Below are 15,544 nucleotides of genomic sequence, written 5' to 3'. Positions count from 1 at the left end.
GGTTCTAATCCCAGCTAAGCCTTTTGTCTGCTGTGTGACCTGGGGCAAGTCCCTTCACTTTCCTGGGCCTCAGTTACCTCCTCTGTAAAACGGGGACTGGGACTGTGAGCCCCACGTGGAACAGGGACTGTGTCCAACCTGATTTGCTTGTATCCACCCTAGCGCTTAGTACAGCGATAATCCAATACCCTTATTATTATCATTATTATTATAGGGTGGGGGTTCACCGTGTTCCCCTGCGCTTAGTACAGTGATAACCCAATACCCTTATTATTATCATTATTATTATAGGGTGGGGGTTCACCGTGTTCCCCAGCGCTTAGTACAGTGATAACCCAATATCCTTATTATTATCATTATAGGGTGGGGGTTCACCATGCTCCCCACCCTGGGAGCCCAACCTCCTGCCCCTCCGGCCCCTCCTCCTTCCCCGACGCGCCCCCGCACCCTGACGAGGTTGAAGTTGGGGTCTCCTGCCCGGCACAGGGCAGACATGACGGCCTGCAGGATGCGCCACGTGACGGTCTTGCCACTGCCGGTGGTGCCCACGATCATGGTGGAGTGGCGGGAATTCTTCGTCTCGTACAGCTGGATGACCTTGTTCACCGTGAAGGTCGTCCGCTGCAGCCCCTCCTGCTCCATCTCCTGCTCGATGGTCTCCTTCAGCTGATGATGAAGATCATCATTATGATAGCTGTTACACACTCATTGTAATAATAATAATAATGGCATTTATTAAGCACTTCAACTTGTACTTCCCAAGCACTTAGTACAGTGCTCTGCACACAGTAAGCGCTCAATAAATACGATTGATGATATGTGCAAAGCACTGTTCTAAGCACTGGGGAGCTTACAAGGTGATCAGGTTGTCCCAAGGGGGCTCACAGTCTTAATCCCATTTTACAGATGAGGGAACTGAGGCCCAGAGAAGTGAAGTGACTTGCCCAAAGTCACACAGCTGACAAGTGGCGGAGCCGGGATTTGAACCCCTGACCTCTGACTCCAAAGCCCAGGCTCTTTCCACTTAGCCATGCTGCTTCTCTATGTTCCAGGCACTGTACTAAGCGATGGGGTAGATACGAGCCAATTGGGTTGGACATGGGGCTCACCGTCTCAATCCCCGTTTTCCAGATGAGGGAACTGAGGCCCAGAGAAGCGAAGTGACTGGCCCAAGGTCACCCAGCAGAAAAGTGGCGGATTTAAGATTAGAACCCAGGACCTTCTGACTCCCGAGCCCTTTGGGAGAGGGGCCCGAAGGGGGAAGGGCTGGGATTTGAGTGGGGAGCCGGGGGCGCTGGGTACCTTGCCATAGTCGATCACGGGCAGCTCGATGCCCGGGAACAGGTCCTGCACGATGGCACTGAACAGCGGCACATCCACTGATGTGAGCTTGGCAAGATTCATGTCCCGCATAGACAGCAGCAGAACCTGGGGAGCAGTGGCAGCAGGAGGAGAAGGCGGAGGAGGAGAGGGCAGAGCGCTTTATTGAGCGCTTACTGGGTGCAGAGCACTGTACTAAGCACTTGGAAAGTAATAATAATAATACCGGTATTTGTTAAGCGCTTACTATGTGCAAAGCACTGTTCTAAGCGCTGGGGAGGTTACAAGGTGATCAGGTTGTCCCACCGGGGGCTCACAGTCTTAATCCCCATTTTCCAGATGAGGTAACTGAGGCCCAGAGAAGTGAAGTGATTTGCCCAAAGTCACCCAGCTGACAGTTGGCGGAGCCAGGATTTGAACCCATGACCCCTGACTCCAAAGCCCGGGCTCTTTCCACTGAGCCACGCTGCTTCTCTACAATTCAGCAACAGAGACAATCAAGAGGAGAGAGAGGAGAGGAGGAGAGGGAGGAGGAGAAGGAGGAAGATGAGAGGGAAGAGAAGGGAGATGAGGAGGAGGGAGATGATGAGGAGGAGAGAGATGAGGAGGAGGGAGATGAGGAGGAGGGGGATGAGGAGGAGGGAGATGAGGAAGAGGGAGATGAGGAGGGAGATGAGGAGGAGGGAGATGAGGAGGAGGAGGAAGAGGAGGAGGAGGGAGAAGATGAGAAGGAGAGATATGAGGTGGAGGAGAGGGAGGAGGAGAAGGAGGGAGAGGAGAGGGAAGAGAAGGGAGATGAGGAGGAGATGAGGAGGAGAGAGATGAGGAGGAGGGAGGTGAGGAGGAGGGAGATGAGGAGGAGGGAGATGAGAAGGAGGAAGAGGAGGAGGAGGGAGAAGACGAGAAGGAGAGATATGAGGAGGAGGAGGAAGAGGAGGAGAAGGAGAGAGATGAGGAGGAGGGAGATGAGGAGGAAGAGGAGGAGGACGAGGGAGAGGGCCTTATACTCCAGGGAACAAGGCCCAGAAGTTCTGGGAAGGACCCAGGAGAAGAATGGGGCCACAAAGAAAATCCCTGTGCAAGACTAAGGGGATGACTGGAAGCTCATTGTGGGCAGCTTCCAGTGTGGCCACGCTGTTTTGCACACAGTAGAAAACCCCTGTGCAAGACCAAGGGGATGACTGGAAGCTCGTTGTGGGCAGCTTCCAGTGTGGCCACGCTGTTTGGCACACAGTTAAGTGCTCAGTTAATAAAATCGACTGACAATGACTGAATGACTGAAGGGCTTCAGCCGGGGATGGGGGGACAGGGAGGCCGGGGGCGGGCCTGGGGGTGGCACTCACCTCCTCATCGGTCAGGTCAGGGCGGAGGCGGCGCCTCTTGCCGGCATAGCGGAGCAGGGAAGTGAGGGCCCGCAGGCCAAAGTCGTAGTGGTCCTGTCGGGACAGCTGCTGTACCGCCAGGGAGTACAGCGTGTACACCTTCTTGGCCAGCATCTGATCACATCCGGGGGCGGGATAATAATAATAATAATAATAATAATAATAATAATGGCATTTATTAAGCGCTTACTATGTGCAAAGCACTGGTCTAAGCACTAGGGAGGTTACAAGGTGATCAGGTTGCCCCACATGGGGCTCACAGTCTTCATCCCCATTTTACAGATGAGGTAGCTGACGCCCAGAGAAGTCGAGTGACTTGCCCAAAGTCACACAGCTGGCAATTGGCAGAGCCGGGATTTGAACCCATGACCTCTGACTCCAAAGCCCGGGCTCTTTCCACTGAGCCGGTCGGATCGTGGTCGAGCCGGGAAACCTCTCTGGAGGCCCTCCCCCGCCTCCCACCCGCTTTTTTGTGTGGCATTTGCGAAGCATTCATTCGATCGGATTTTTTGAGCGGTTCCTGTGTGCAGAGCACGGTACAAAGCGCTTGGGAGAGTACGACAATAAACAGACCCATTCCCTGCCCGCAGTGAGCTTACAGTGTAGAGGATGAATTTACAGTCTACAAGCGCTTACTATTTGTCAAACACTGTTCTAAGCACTGGAGGAGGCACCGAACCACGAGGTCAGACACGGTCCCTCTCCCACACTGGGCGAGTCACTTAACTTCTCTGTGCCTCAGTTATGTCATCTGCAAAATGGGGATTAAAACTGTTAGCCCCCCGTGGGACAACCTTGTAACCTCCCCAGCGCTTAGAACAGTGCTTTGCACACAGTAAGCGCTTAACAAATACTATCATCATTATTATTATTATTATTGAGAATATTAGCATTATTATGGAGAAGCAGCGTGACTCAGTGGAAAGAGCCCGGGCTTTGGAGTCAGAGGTCCTGGGTTCAAATCCCGGCTCCGCCACTTGTCAGCTGGGTGACTTTGGGCAAGTCACTTCACTTCTCTGGGCCTCAGTTACCTCGTCCGTAAAATGGGGATTAGGACTGAGCCCCACGTGGGACAACCTGATCACCTTGTAAGCTCCCCAGCGCTTAGAACAGTGCTTTGCACATAGTAAGCGCTTAATAAATGCCATCATTATTATTATTATTATTATTATTATTGGGCTCACTGTCTAAGTAGGAGGGAGAACGAGGTGTCGAATCACCATTTCGCAGGTGAGGAAAATGAGGCCCAGAGAAGTGGAGTGGCTTGCCCAGGGTCACACGGCCGAGTCGGGGTTAGAGCCCAGGTCCTCCGACTCCAAGGCCCGGGCTCTTTCCGCTGGGCCCCGCTGCTTCCTTGAAGGTAGGGATTGTGCCCCTTCTCTCCATCCCCCCCAACTCGATCGGACTGGACTCTCCCAAGTGCTCAATCCGGCGCTTTGCGCCCTGTAAGTGCTCAATCCATACCCTCGATTCATCGGCTGTCGGAGTGGGAAGCTGTGGAGGGCGGGAGTGGGGGACAGAACGGAGGGGAGACCGTGAAGGATGGTGGAGGGGTGGGAGGCCGTGATGATACCAAGGTGGGGCGGGGAGATCGGCGGTGGCGGACGGGTTTTGATTTGCCACCCGGCTCTGAGCCCCAGATTGGGGCCTGTTGAATGGGGGTGAAATAGCCATCCTTCCTCCCGCTTAGACTGGAAGCCCCGGGTGGGACGGGGCCTGGGTCCAGCCTGATGGTTTGGGTCCGGCCCAGCGCTCGGCCCAGGGCTTAGACCCTGGTTATCGATGCTTCTTCTGGCTGGGGTGGGAGGGCAGGGGTCAGCGGAGCTACGAGAAGGGGCAGGAAGATGGGGAGGCTGGGGTCCGGTGTGAGGGGTGGGGAGAAGGCGGTGTTACCTTGCAGTTGCTGAAACCCTCCCCGAAGAGGATGATTTCAGCGATGAGGGTGGAGTCGGGCACCACCATGGAAATGGGGCGGAACATGGATTTGAGGTTGTCGGGCAGTTCGGTCCGGCCCGCGTAGCCTGCAATGGAGTCCCGCCCTCAGGCCCGGCCCCCCGGCCCCCTTCCTCCCCCTCTGCCCCGGCCCCTTCTCCGCGCGTGGGCCCCCTTCCGTCCCCCTCCCCCCGGCCCCCAAACTCGCCAGGGTTCATGGTGATGAAGATCCCACAGGACCAGACCAGGTTGATCTCGAAGCCCTCGAAGAAGAAGCGGGTGACGCTGGAGGCCAGGGCGGACAGGATGGACAGGATCTGCTGGGCCACCACCGACAGGACCTCGATGTTGATGCGGTTGAATTCGTCGAAGCAGCCCCAGGCCCCCGTCTGCAGGAGGGAGGCAGGGGTGAGGGGATGGGGAAGACACCTCCCCACCCTCAGGGGGTGGACAGAGGAGGAGCCTAAGACAGGGACAGGAGCTGAAAAGTAGCATGGCCCAGCGGATAGAGCCCGGGCTTGGGAGACAGAGGGCCTGGACTCTAATCCCGGCTCTGCCACTTGTCCGCTGAGTGACCTTGGGCAAGTCACTTCTCTGGGCCTCAGTTCCCTCATCTGTAAAATGGAGGATTAAGACTGTGAGCCCCTTGTGGGACAGGGACTGGATTCAAAGTGATTATCTTCCCACAATTCAGTACAGTGCCTGGCACATAGTATGCACTTAACAGATACCATAGAAAAATCAATCAATCAATCAATCGTATTTATTGAGCGCTTACTATGTGCAGAGCACTGTACTAAGCGCTTGGGAAGTACAAATTGGCATCACATAGAGACAGTCCCTACCCAACAGTGGGCTCACAGTCTAAAAGGGGGAGACGGAGAACAGAACCAAACATACCAACAAAATAAAATAAGTAGGATAGAAATGTACAAGTAAAATAAATAAATAAATAAATAAACAGAGTTATAAATATGTACAACCATATATACATATATACAGGTGCTGTGGCGAAGGGAAGGAGGTAAGACGGGGGGATGGAGAGGGGGACGAGGGGGAGAGGAAAGAAGGGGCTCAGTCTGGGAAGGCCTCCTGGAGGAGGTGAGCTCTCAGCAGGGCCTTGAAGGGAGGAAGAGAGCTAGCTTGGCGGATGGGCAGAGGGAGGGCATTCCAGGCCCGGGGGATGACGTGGGCCGGGGGTCGATGGCGGGACAGGCGAGAGCGAGGTACAGTGAGGAGATTAGTGGTGGAGGAGCGGAGGGTGCGGGCTGGGCAGTAGAAGGAGAGAAGGGAGGTGAGGTAGGAGGGGGCGAGGTGATGGACAGCCTTGAAGCCCCGGGTGAGGAGTTTCTGCCTGATGCGCAGATTGATCGGTAGCCATTGGAGGTTTTTGAGGAGGGGAGTAATATGTCCAGAGCGTTTCTGGACAAAGATAATCCGGGCAGCAGCATGAAGTATGGATTGAAGTGGAGAGAGACACGAGGATGGGAGATCAGAGAGAAGGCTAGTGCAGTAGTCCAGACGGGATAGGATGAGAGCTTGAATGAGCAGGGTAGCGGTTTGGATGGAGAGGAAAGGGCGGATCTTGGCAATGTTGCGGAGCTGAGACCGGCAGGTTTTGGTGACGGCTTGGATGTGAGGGGTGAATGAGAGAGCAGAGTCGAGGATGACACCAAGGTTGCGGGCTTGTGAGACGGGAAGGATGGTAGTGCCGTCAACAGAGATGGGAAAGTCAGGGAGAGGACAAGGTTTGGGAGGGAAGACAAGGAGCTCATTTGTATCAACCCCAATCAATCAATCATATTTAATCAATCAATCGTATTTATTGAGCGCTTACTACGTGCAGAGCACATAGTAACCCCATAGTAACATAGTAATCACTGAGTAACCCCAGTGATTAGTACAGTGCCTGGTTCATAGTAAGCACTTAATAAAGCAACAAATTAGCTTGTCTCTACCCCAGCACACATAAGAAGCACTTAACATTCATTCATTCATTCAATCGTATTTATTGAGCGCTGACTATGTGCAGAGCACTGTACTAAGCACTTGGGAGTACAAGTTGGCAACATATAGAGATGGTCCCTACCCAATAACGGGCTCACAGCCTAGAAGGGGGAGGCAGGCAACAGAACAAAACATGTAGACAGGTGTCAAAACCGTCAGAATAAATAGAATTATAGGTATAGGCACATCATTAATAAAAAGAGTAGTAAACATGTACAAGTAAAATAGAGTAATAAATACGTACAAATATATACAAGTGCTTCGGCCACACTACTTCAAAGGTTGGACCACTAATCTACACCTAATGGGTCTAATGGCAGTGGGGGTGACTGGTCAAAGCATGGGTGATGGGTGACAGTGGGGCTCCTGCAGGAACTTCTGTCCCTGTTTGTGTGTGTTTATGGATTTTTTAAAGTGGTGTCTGTTCAGCACTAACTGTGTGCCAAGGATTGTGCTAAGTGCTAAACAAGTTAATCAGGTTGGAAACAGTCCATGTGCTACAGAGTGCTCTCAGCTTAAATCCTCATTTTGTCTCCCCCTTCTAGACTGTGAGCCCACTGTTGGGTAGGGACTGTCTCTATATGTTGCCAATTTGTACTTCCCAAGCGCTTAGTACAGTGCTCTGCACATAGTAAGCGCTCAATAAATACGATTGATGATGATGATGATGATGAAGTGCTTTTATGCTGTTAACAGATAGCATAAAAAACTCAACAGATTAAGAAATCAAGGGCAGTTTCCCGGTGGCAGGGGCAGACTGGGGTGGGGGCTCTTCTTACCTGGGCCAGGCCGGCATACATGCGCCCCATGGACTTGTAGTCGAGGCCTTCGGAGCAGTTGACCACGATGACGTACGTGCCCATCGCCTTGCCCAGGTCTTTCACCGTCTCCGTCTTGCCCGTGCCCGCCGGGCCTTTGGGTGACCCGCCGCGGTGCAGGTGGAGGGCCGTGGTCAGGGTCATGAAGCATCTTGGGGGCGGCGCAGGGGGGAAGAGGGGCGTCAGGCTCCCGAAAGCCGGGCCGGGGTCCCGCCCTCGCTGCCCGCCCCGTCGCCGGGCACACCTGTCCGTCAGGGGAGTGATGACCAGCCGGCCGGAGTTGCCCAGGTACTCGTAACCGTACTGGAACTGCGTGTTGGTCTGACGGATCACGCAATCGTCCATGTCCTAGAGGGGTCCAAGACAGGCAAGGTCACCGGCTGGCCGGGCATTGGGGGGTGACCGTGATAGGGCGAGAGATGGCGGGGGGGGACCATCGATTTAGGGGCCGAGGGTGGGGGAAGTTCCCGAATTAGGGGCAGGAGGTGGGGAGAATCAAGCCATCGATCGATGGTATTTACCAAGCGCTTACTGCGTGCAGAGCGCTTAGTACAGTGCTGTGCACACAGTAAGTGCTCAATAAATACGACTGAATCATCATCATCATCATCAATCGTATTTATTGAGCACTTACTATGTGCAGAGCACTGTACTAAGCGCTTGGGAAGTCCAAGTTGGCAACATATAGAGACAGCCCCTACCCAACAGAATGAATATCCTATATATATATGTATATATGTTTGTACGTATTTATTACTCTATTTATTTATTTTACTTGTACATATTTAGTCTATTTATTTTGTTTTGTTAATATGTTTTGTTTTGTTCTCTGTCTCCCTCTTCTAGACTGTGAGCCCACTGTTGGGTAGGGACTGTCTCTCTATGTTGCCAACTTGTACTTCCCAAATGCTTAGTACAGTGCTCTGCACACAGTAAGCACTCAATAAGTACGATTGAATGAATGAATGAATATCCTGTATAAATGTATATATGTTTATATGTTTGTACATATTTATTACTGTATTTATTCATTTATTAATTTTACTTGTACATATTTATTCTATTTATATTATTTTGTTAATATGTTTGGTTTTGTTCTCTGTCTCCCTCTTCTAGACTGTGACCCCACTGTTGGGTAGGGACCGTCTCTCTATGTTGCCAACTTGTACTTCCCAAACGCTTAGTCCAGTGCTCTGCACACAGTAAGTGCTCAATAAATACGATTGAATGAATGAATGAATATCCTGTATATATGTATATATGTTTGTACATATTTATTACTGCATTTATTCATTTATTTATTTTACTTGTACATATTTATTCTATTTTATTTTGTTAATATGCTTTGTTTTGTTCTCTGTCTCCCCCTTCTAGAATGTGAGCCCACTGTTGGGTAGGGACCGTATTTATATGTTGCCAACTTGTACTTCCCAAGCGCTTAGTCCAGTGCTCTGCACACAGTAAGCGCTCAATAAATACGATTGAATGAATGAATGAATTCCCTGGCCACAACGAGCTTAGCGTCTGGAGCGGGAGGAGAGGGAGTGGGATCCTGAGATCGGGGGATTTCAGGGAAGGGACGGGGACAGACTAGCACCGAAGCGAGGGGTGGGCTTCAGAGTTGGAGGGCTGGTGGAAGACGGCAGGGTTGGAGTGATGAGTTGGGGGACGGAGGTTAGAAGATCTGAGAGAGGATGAATGATGGGCAGGTGGGCTGTATATATATATATATATATATATATATATATATATATGTATATTTGTACATATTTATTACTCTATTTATTTATTTATTTATTTTACTTGTACATATCTATTCTATTTATTTTATTTTGTTAGCATGTTTGGTTTTGTTCTCTGTCTCCCCCTTTTAGACTGTGAGCCCACTGTTGGGTAGGGACTGTCTCTGTGTTGCCAACTTGGACTTCCCAAGCGCTTAGTACAGTGCTCTGCACACAGTAAGCGCTCAGTAAATACGACTGATGATGATGATCAGTGACTTAAATCAGACTGTACGCTCCTTGTGGGCAGGGACCACGTCTCCCCACTCTATCATGTCGTACTTTCCCTAGCGCTCAGCCCAGCTCTGCACACAGAAAACGTTCAGTAAATACCACTGATGGACTGATTGATTAAAGTAGGGGTTGGGACAGGCCAGACTGAAGTTTAGGGGTGGTGGATTTGGTTAGAAATTAGAGCTGAGGTTCAGGGTTGGTTGGAATTAGACTCTCCAATCTAGACCAGAAGCTTGCTGTGGGCAAGGAACATTTCTACCAATTCTGTTGCGCTTAGTCCAGTGCTCTGCCCACAGTAAGCCCTTAATAAATACCACTGATCGGTTGCTTGACTGATTAGACTGTTAGCTCCTTGTGGGCAGGGAATATAATCTACCAGCTCCATTGCACTGGACTCTCCCAAGCTCTTAGTTCAGTTCTTTGCAGTCAGCAAGCGCTCAATAAATACCATTCATTCATTCAATTGTATTTATTGAGCGCTTACTGTGTGCAGAGCACTGTACTAAGCGCTTGGGAAGTCCAAGTTGGCAACATAGAGAGACGGTCCCTACCCAACAGTGGGCTCACAGTCTAGAGGGGGGAGACAGAGAACAAAACAAAACATTTTAACAAAATAAAATAAACAGAATAAATATGTACAAGTAAAATAAGTAAATGAATAAATACAGTAATAAATACGTACAAACATATATACAGGATATTCATTCATTCATTCAATCGTATCTATTGAGTGCATACCACTGATCTAATGACTGATTAGACTGGAAGCGCACTGTGGACAGGGAACGAGTCTACTAACTCCGTTGCACTGTCCGCTCCCAAGTGCTCAGACCAGTGCTCTGCACCCAGGAAGCGCTCGATAAATGCCATCGATTGATTGTTTAGAGACGGGGTGAGGGATTGGGGGAGGCGGCGCCCGGGCCAGGGTGAGGGGAGGCCAATCAATCAATCAATCAATCGTATTTATTGAGCGCTTACTGTGTGCAGAGCACTGTACTAAGCGCTTGGGAAGTCCAAGTTGGCAACATATAGAGACGGTCCCTACCCAACAGTGGGGTCACAGTCTAGAAGGGGGAGACAGAGAACAAAACCAAACATACTAACAAAATAAAATAAATAGAATAGAGCAGTGGGCGGTACCTTCTCCCAGTAAAGGCGGAGCTGGCTGAGCCACTCGAAGGAGTTGACGTCCATGAGCCCGCTCTTGTAGAGTTTGTCGAGCACGTCCCGGGCGTGGACTTCCACGGTCACCAGGGCCACCATCTTGAGCCGCAGTATCGTGGTCAGGTTACCGCGGATCGCTTCCGAGTACTTGTTTAGCATTGACACCTGAGCGCAAAACAGGGAAGGGGACAGAGCTTGTGACCTGGGGGTGAGGGGGCGGATTCGAGGCGGCCCGGCCCTCCCCGACCCCACTTCCGGCCCCCACAACTTTCCAGTTCTAATGCAACTCTAATTCCAGCCGCCACATCACCTCTACTAAAAATGGTTCCCGGCTAACTTCTGACCCCAACCTCAGCCCCACCTCTCATCTCACAGATCTCACCTCAAAAATCTCCGGTGGCTACCAATCAATCTGCGCATCAGGCAGAAACTCCTCACCCTGGGCTTCCAGGCTGTCCATCCCCTGGCCCCCTCCTACCTCACCTCCCTTCTCTCCTTCTCCAGCCCAGTCCGCACCTTCCGCTCCTCCACCGCTGATCTCCTCACCGTACCTCGCTCTTGCCCGTCCTGCCATCGACCCCCGGCCCACGTCCTCCCCCAGGCCTGGAATGCTCTCCCTCTGCCCACCCGCCAAGCTAGCTCTCTTCCTCCCTTCAAGGCCCTACTGAGAGCTCACCTCCTCCAGGAGGCCTTCCCACACTGAGCCCCTTCCTTCCTCTCCCCCTTGTCCCCCTCTCCATCCCCCCGTCTTACCTCCTTCCCTTCCCCACAGCACCTGTATATATGTCTATATGTTTGTACATATTTATTACTCTATTTATTTATTTTACTTGTACATATCTATTCTATTTTACTATGTGCACAGCACTGCTTTAAGCGCTGGGGAGGTTACAAGGTGATCAGGTTGTCCCACGGGGGGCTCACAGTCTTAATCCCCATTTTACAGATGAGGTACCTGAGGCCCAGAGAAGTGAAGTGACTTGCCCAAAGCCACCCAGCTGACAATTGGCGGAGCCGGGATTTGAACCCATGACCTCCGACTCCAAAGCCCGGGCTCTTTTCCATTGAGCCACGCCGCTTCTCAAAATACTTTGCCCCCCTCTGAGGATCAAACTCAGGACCTTCAGATTAGGGACTGTCTCTATATGTTGCCAATTTGTGCTTCCCAAGCGCTGAGTCCAGTGCTCTGCACACAGTAAGCGCTCAATAAATACGATTGATGATGATGATGATGATGATGAGACTGACGCGCTGCCTACTGCGCTAAGGAGGCACGTACCCTCTGGCTCCAAAGCCCGGGCTATTTCTGTTGAACCACGTTGTGTCCAGATCCATCGTTTACTAGTCTCCGTCTCCCCCCGGGACCGTAAATTCGGCGGCGGCAGGGAGCATATCTACCAAATCAGTTTTATTGGACTCTCCCAAGCATTTAGCCCAGTGCTCTGCACACAGTGAGCACTCAATAAATTACAGCTGACTGATTGAATGACTTCTGCTTTAACCCAATCCTCCCCGCAACCCAACTGGCCCGGCTCTCACCTGCTTCTTCTTCATGACTCTGAGAATCTTCTTATCCCCTCGCTCCTTGGACATCTGCAGACATTTGGTCACGTCGGCCGTCCACTGGATCTGACTGGCGGTAATCACCACCTGCAGTTCAAGTTCAAGATAAATCATCATCAATCGTATTTCTTGAGCGCTTACTATGTGCAGGGCACTGTACTAAGCGCTTGGGAAGTACAAATTGGCAACATATAGAGACAGTCCCTACCCAACAGTGGGCTCACAGTCTAAAAGGGGGAGACAGAGAACAAAACCCAACATACTAACAAAATAAAATAAATAGGATAGATATGTACAAGTAAAATAAATAAATAAATAGAGTAATAAATATGTACAAACGTATATACATATATACAGGTGCTGTGGGGAAGGGAAGGAGGTAAGATGGGGGGGATGGAGAGGGGGACGAGGAGGAGAGGAAGGAAGGGGCTCAGTCTGGGAAGGCCTCCTGGAGGAGGTGAGCTCTCAGCAGGGCCTTGAAGGGAGGAAGAGAGCTAGCTTGGCGGAGGGGCAGAGGGATTGGGGGCATTCCAGGCCCAGGGGATGACGTGGGCCGGGGGTCGATCCTGTTCCATGTTTTGCTGTCTGTCTCCCACCTTCTAGCCTGTGAGCCTGCTGTGGGCAGGGATGGTCTCTCTTAGTTGCTGAATTGTCCTTCCCAAGCGCTTAGTACAGTGCTCTGCACACAGTAAGCGCTCAATAAATGCGATAGAATGAATGAATGAATCATCATCAAGTTCGTCACGGGGCGGGGAGGTCAGGCCTGTCTTTCTCACTGCCCCCCATCATCTGACCCACCCTCACCTCCCTACTCTCCCCGCGGCCGTCTTCCCTGCCTCTCCGCCCTCCCCGATAATAGTGGGATTCGTCAGGCGCTTACTATGTGTCAAGCACCGTCCCAAGTGCTAGGATAGATACAAGATCATCACATCTATTCTATTTATTTTATTTGGTTAATATGTTTGGTTTTGTTCTCTGTCTCCCCCTTCTAGACTGTGAGCCTGCTGTTGGGTAGGGACCGCCTCTATATGTTGCCAACTTGGACTTCCCAAGCGCTTAGTACAGTGCTCTGCACACAGTAAGTGCTCAATAAATACGATTGATTGATTGACTGATTGATCATGTCTGTGAGCCCGTTACTGCGTAGGGACCGGGTAGGGACCATCTCTATATGTTGCCAAATTGTACTTCCCAAGCGCTTAGTACAGTGCTCTGCATACAGTAAGCGCTCAATAAATACGACTGAATGAATGAATGAATGTTGCCGATTTGTAATAATAATAATAATAATAATAATGGAATTTATTAAGTGCTTACTATGTGCAAAGCACTGTTCTAAGCGCTGGGGACATTACAAGGTGTTCACGTTGTCCCACCGGGGACTCACAGTCTTAATCCCCATTTTACAGATGTGGTAACTGAGGCACAGAGAAGTGAAGTGACTTACCCAAAGTCACACAGCTGACAATTGGCAGAGCCGGGATTTGAACCCATGACCTCTGACTCCAAAGCCCATGCTCTTTCCACTGAGCTACGCTTTGTACTTCCCAGGCGCTCTGCACACAGTAAGCGCTCAATAAATACAATTGAATGAATGAGTGTCCCACACGGAAGTAGTAGGGACAAGAGGTATTGAATCTCCATTTTACAGTGGAGGGAACTGAGACATAGAGAAGTGAAGTGATGTAACAGTAATAATAACAATAATAATTGTTAAGTGCTTACTATGAGTCAAGCACCGAGTGCTGGGGCCCAACATGGGGATCACAGTCTAAGTAGTCGGGAGAACGGGTTTTGGATCCCGATTTTACAGCTGAGGGAACTGAGGCACAGTAAATCAATCAATCAATCAATCAATCAATCGTATTTATTGAGCGCTTACTATGTGCAGAGCACTGTACTAAGCGCTGTACTAAGTAAAGTGAAGTGACCAGCCCAAGGTCGCCCAGCAGATAAGTGGCGGATCTGGGATTAAGGCTCCCAGGCCCAGGCTCTTACTGCTAGGCCGCGCTAAAGGTCGACCTTTAGCTAGCTCTCTTCCTCCCTTCAAGGCCCTGCTGAGAGCTCACCTCCTCCAGGAGGCCTTCCCAGACTGAGCCCCTTCCTTCCTCTCCCCTCGTCCCCCTCTCCATCCCCCCCCGCCTTACCTCCTTCCCTTCCCCACAGCACCTGTATATATGGATATATGTTTGTACAGATTTATTACTCTATTTATTTATTTATGTATTTTACCTGTACATATCTATTCTATTTATTTTATTTTGTTAGTATGTTTGGTTTTGTTCCCTGTCTCCCCCTTTTCGACTGTGAGCCCACTGTTGGGTAGGGACTGTCTCTATTTGTTGCCAACTTGTACTTCCCTGCTCTGCACACAGTAAGCGCTCAATCAATCAATCAATCAATCAATCGTATTTATTGAGCGCTTACTGTGTGCAGAGCACTGGACTAAGCGCTTGGGAAGTACAAGTTGGCAACACAGAGAGACAGTCCCTACCCAACAGTGGGCTCACAGTCTAAAAGGGGGAGACAGAACAAAACCAAACATACTAACAAAATAAAATAAATAGAAGATATGCACAAGTAAAATGAATAGAGTAATAAATACATACAAACATATATATAGAGAGTAAATCAATCAATCAATCGTATTTATTGAGCGCTTACTGTGTGCAGCGCACTGTACTAAGCGCTTGGGAAGTACAAGTCGGAAACATATAGAGACAGTCCCTACCCAACAGTGGGCTCACAGTTTAAAAGGGGGAGACAGACAACAAAACCAAAAATACTAACAAAATAAAATAAATAGAATAGATATGTACAAGTAAAATAAATAAATAAATAGAGTAATAAATACGTACAAACATATATACATATATAGAGTAAATCAATCAATCTTATTTATTGAGCACTTACTGTGTGCAGAGCACTGTACTAAGCTCTTGGGAAGTCCAAGTTGGCAACATATAGAGACAGTCCCTACCCAACAGTGGGCTCACAGTCTAAAAGGGGGAGACAGAGAACAAAACCAAACATACTAACAAAATAAAATAAATAGGATATGTACAAGTAAAATAAATAGAGTAATAAACATGTACAAACATATATATACATATATACAGGTGCTGTGGGGATGTGCTGTTGCCGATTTGTACTTCCCCAGCGCCTAGTACAGTGCTGTGCACACAGTAAGCGCTCAATAAATACGAATGAATGAATGAATGGGGAAGGGAAGGAGGTAAGATGCCTCAACGGCGGTGTGGGGAGGTGACGGAGGAGGCGCTCCGCTGGAGTCCCCTCAGCCGCCACCATGTTCAATAAATACGATTGATTGATTGATTGATTG

General features: G+C 50.0%; 1 protein-coding gene across 1 annotated transcript in view; it reads right to left on the bottom strand.

The window, feature by feature from the left end:
* DNAH2 (dynein axonemal heavy chain 2) overlaps positions 1-15,544 on the bottom strand; it is a 204,084-nt gene that overhangs the window by 76,117 nt on the left and 112,423 nt on the right. The window contains exons 34-42 of the mRNA XM_038768829.1: positions 12,178-12,288; positions 10,615-10,803; positions 7,704-7,807; positions 7,421-7,610; positions 4,843-5,023; positions 4,596-4,723; positions 2,664-2,816; positions 1,303-1,428; positions 448-666 (exon numbers count right to left, since the gene is read on the bottom strand). Coding sequence (XP_038624757.1) covers positions 448-666; positions 1,303-1,428; positions 2,664-2,816; positions 4,596-4,723; positions 4,843-5,023; positions 7,421-7,610; positions 7,704-7,807; positions 10,615-10,803; positions 12,178-12,288 — 1,401 coding nt within the window. The remainder of the gene's footprint in view (positions 1-447; positions 667-1,302; positions 1,429-2,663; positions 2,817-4,595; positions 4,724-4,842; positions 5,024-7,420; positions 7,611-7,703; positions 7,808-10,614; positions 10,804-12,177; positions 12,289-15,544) is intronic.

Source organism: Tachyglossus aculeatus, chromosome Y4 (genome assembly GCF_015852505.1).
Source record: "Tachyglossus aculeatus isolate mTacAcu1 chromosome Y4, mTacAcu1.pri, whole genome shotgun sequence".
In the NCBI taxonomy this organism is placed as follows: domain Eukaryota; kingdom Metazoa; phylum Chordata; class Mammalia; order Monotremata; family Tachyglossidae; genus Tachyglossus; species Tachyglossus aculeatus.
Note: the sequence above shows the minus strand (reverse complement) of the source record. Positions and strands in the feature narration are given on the sequence as shown.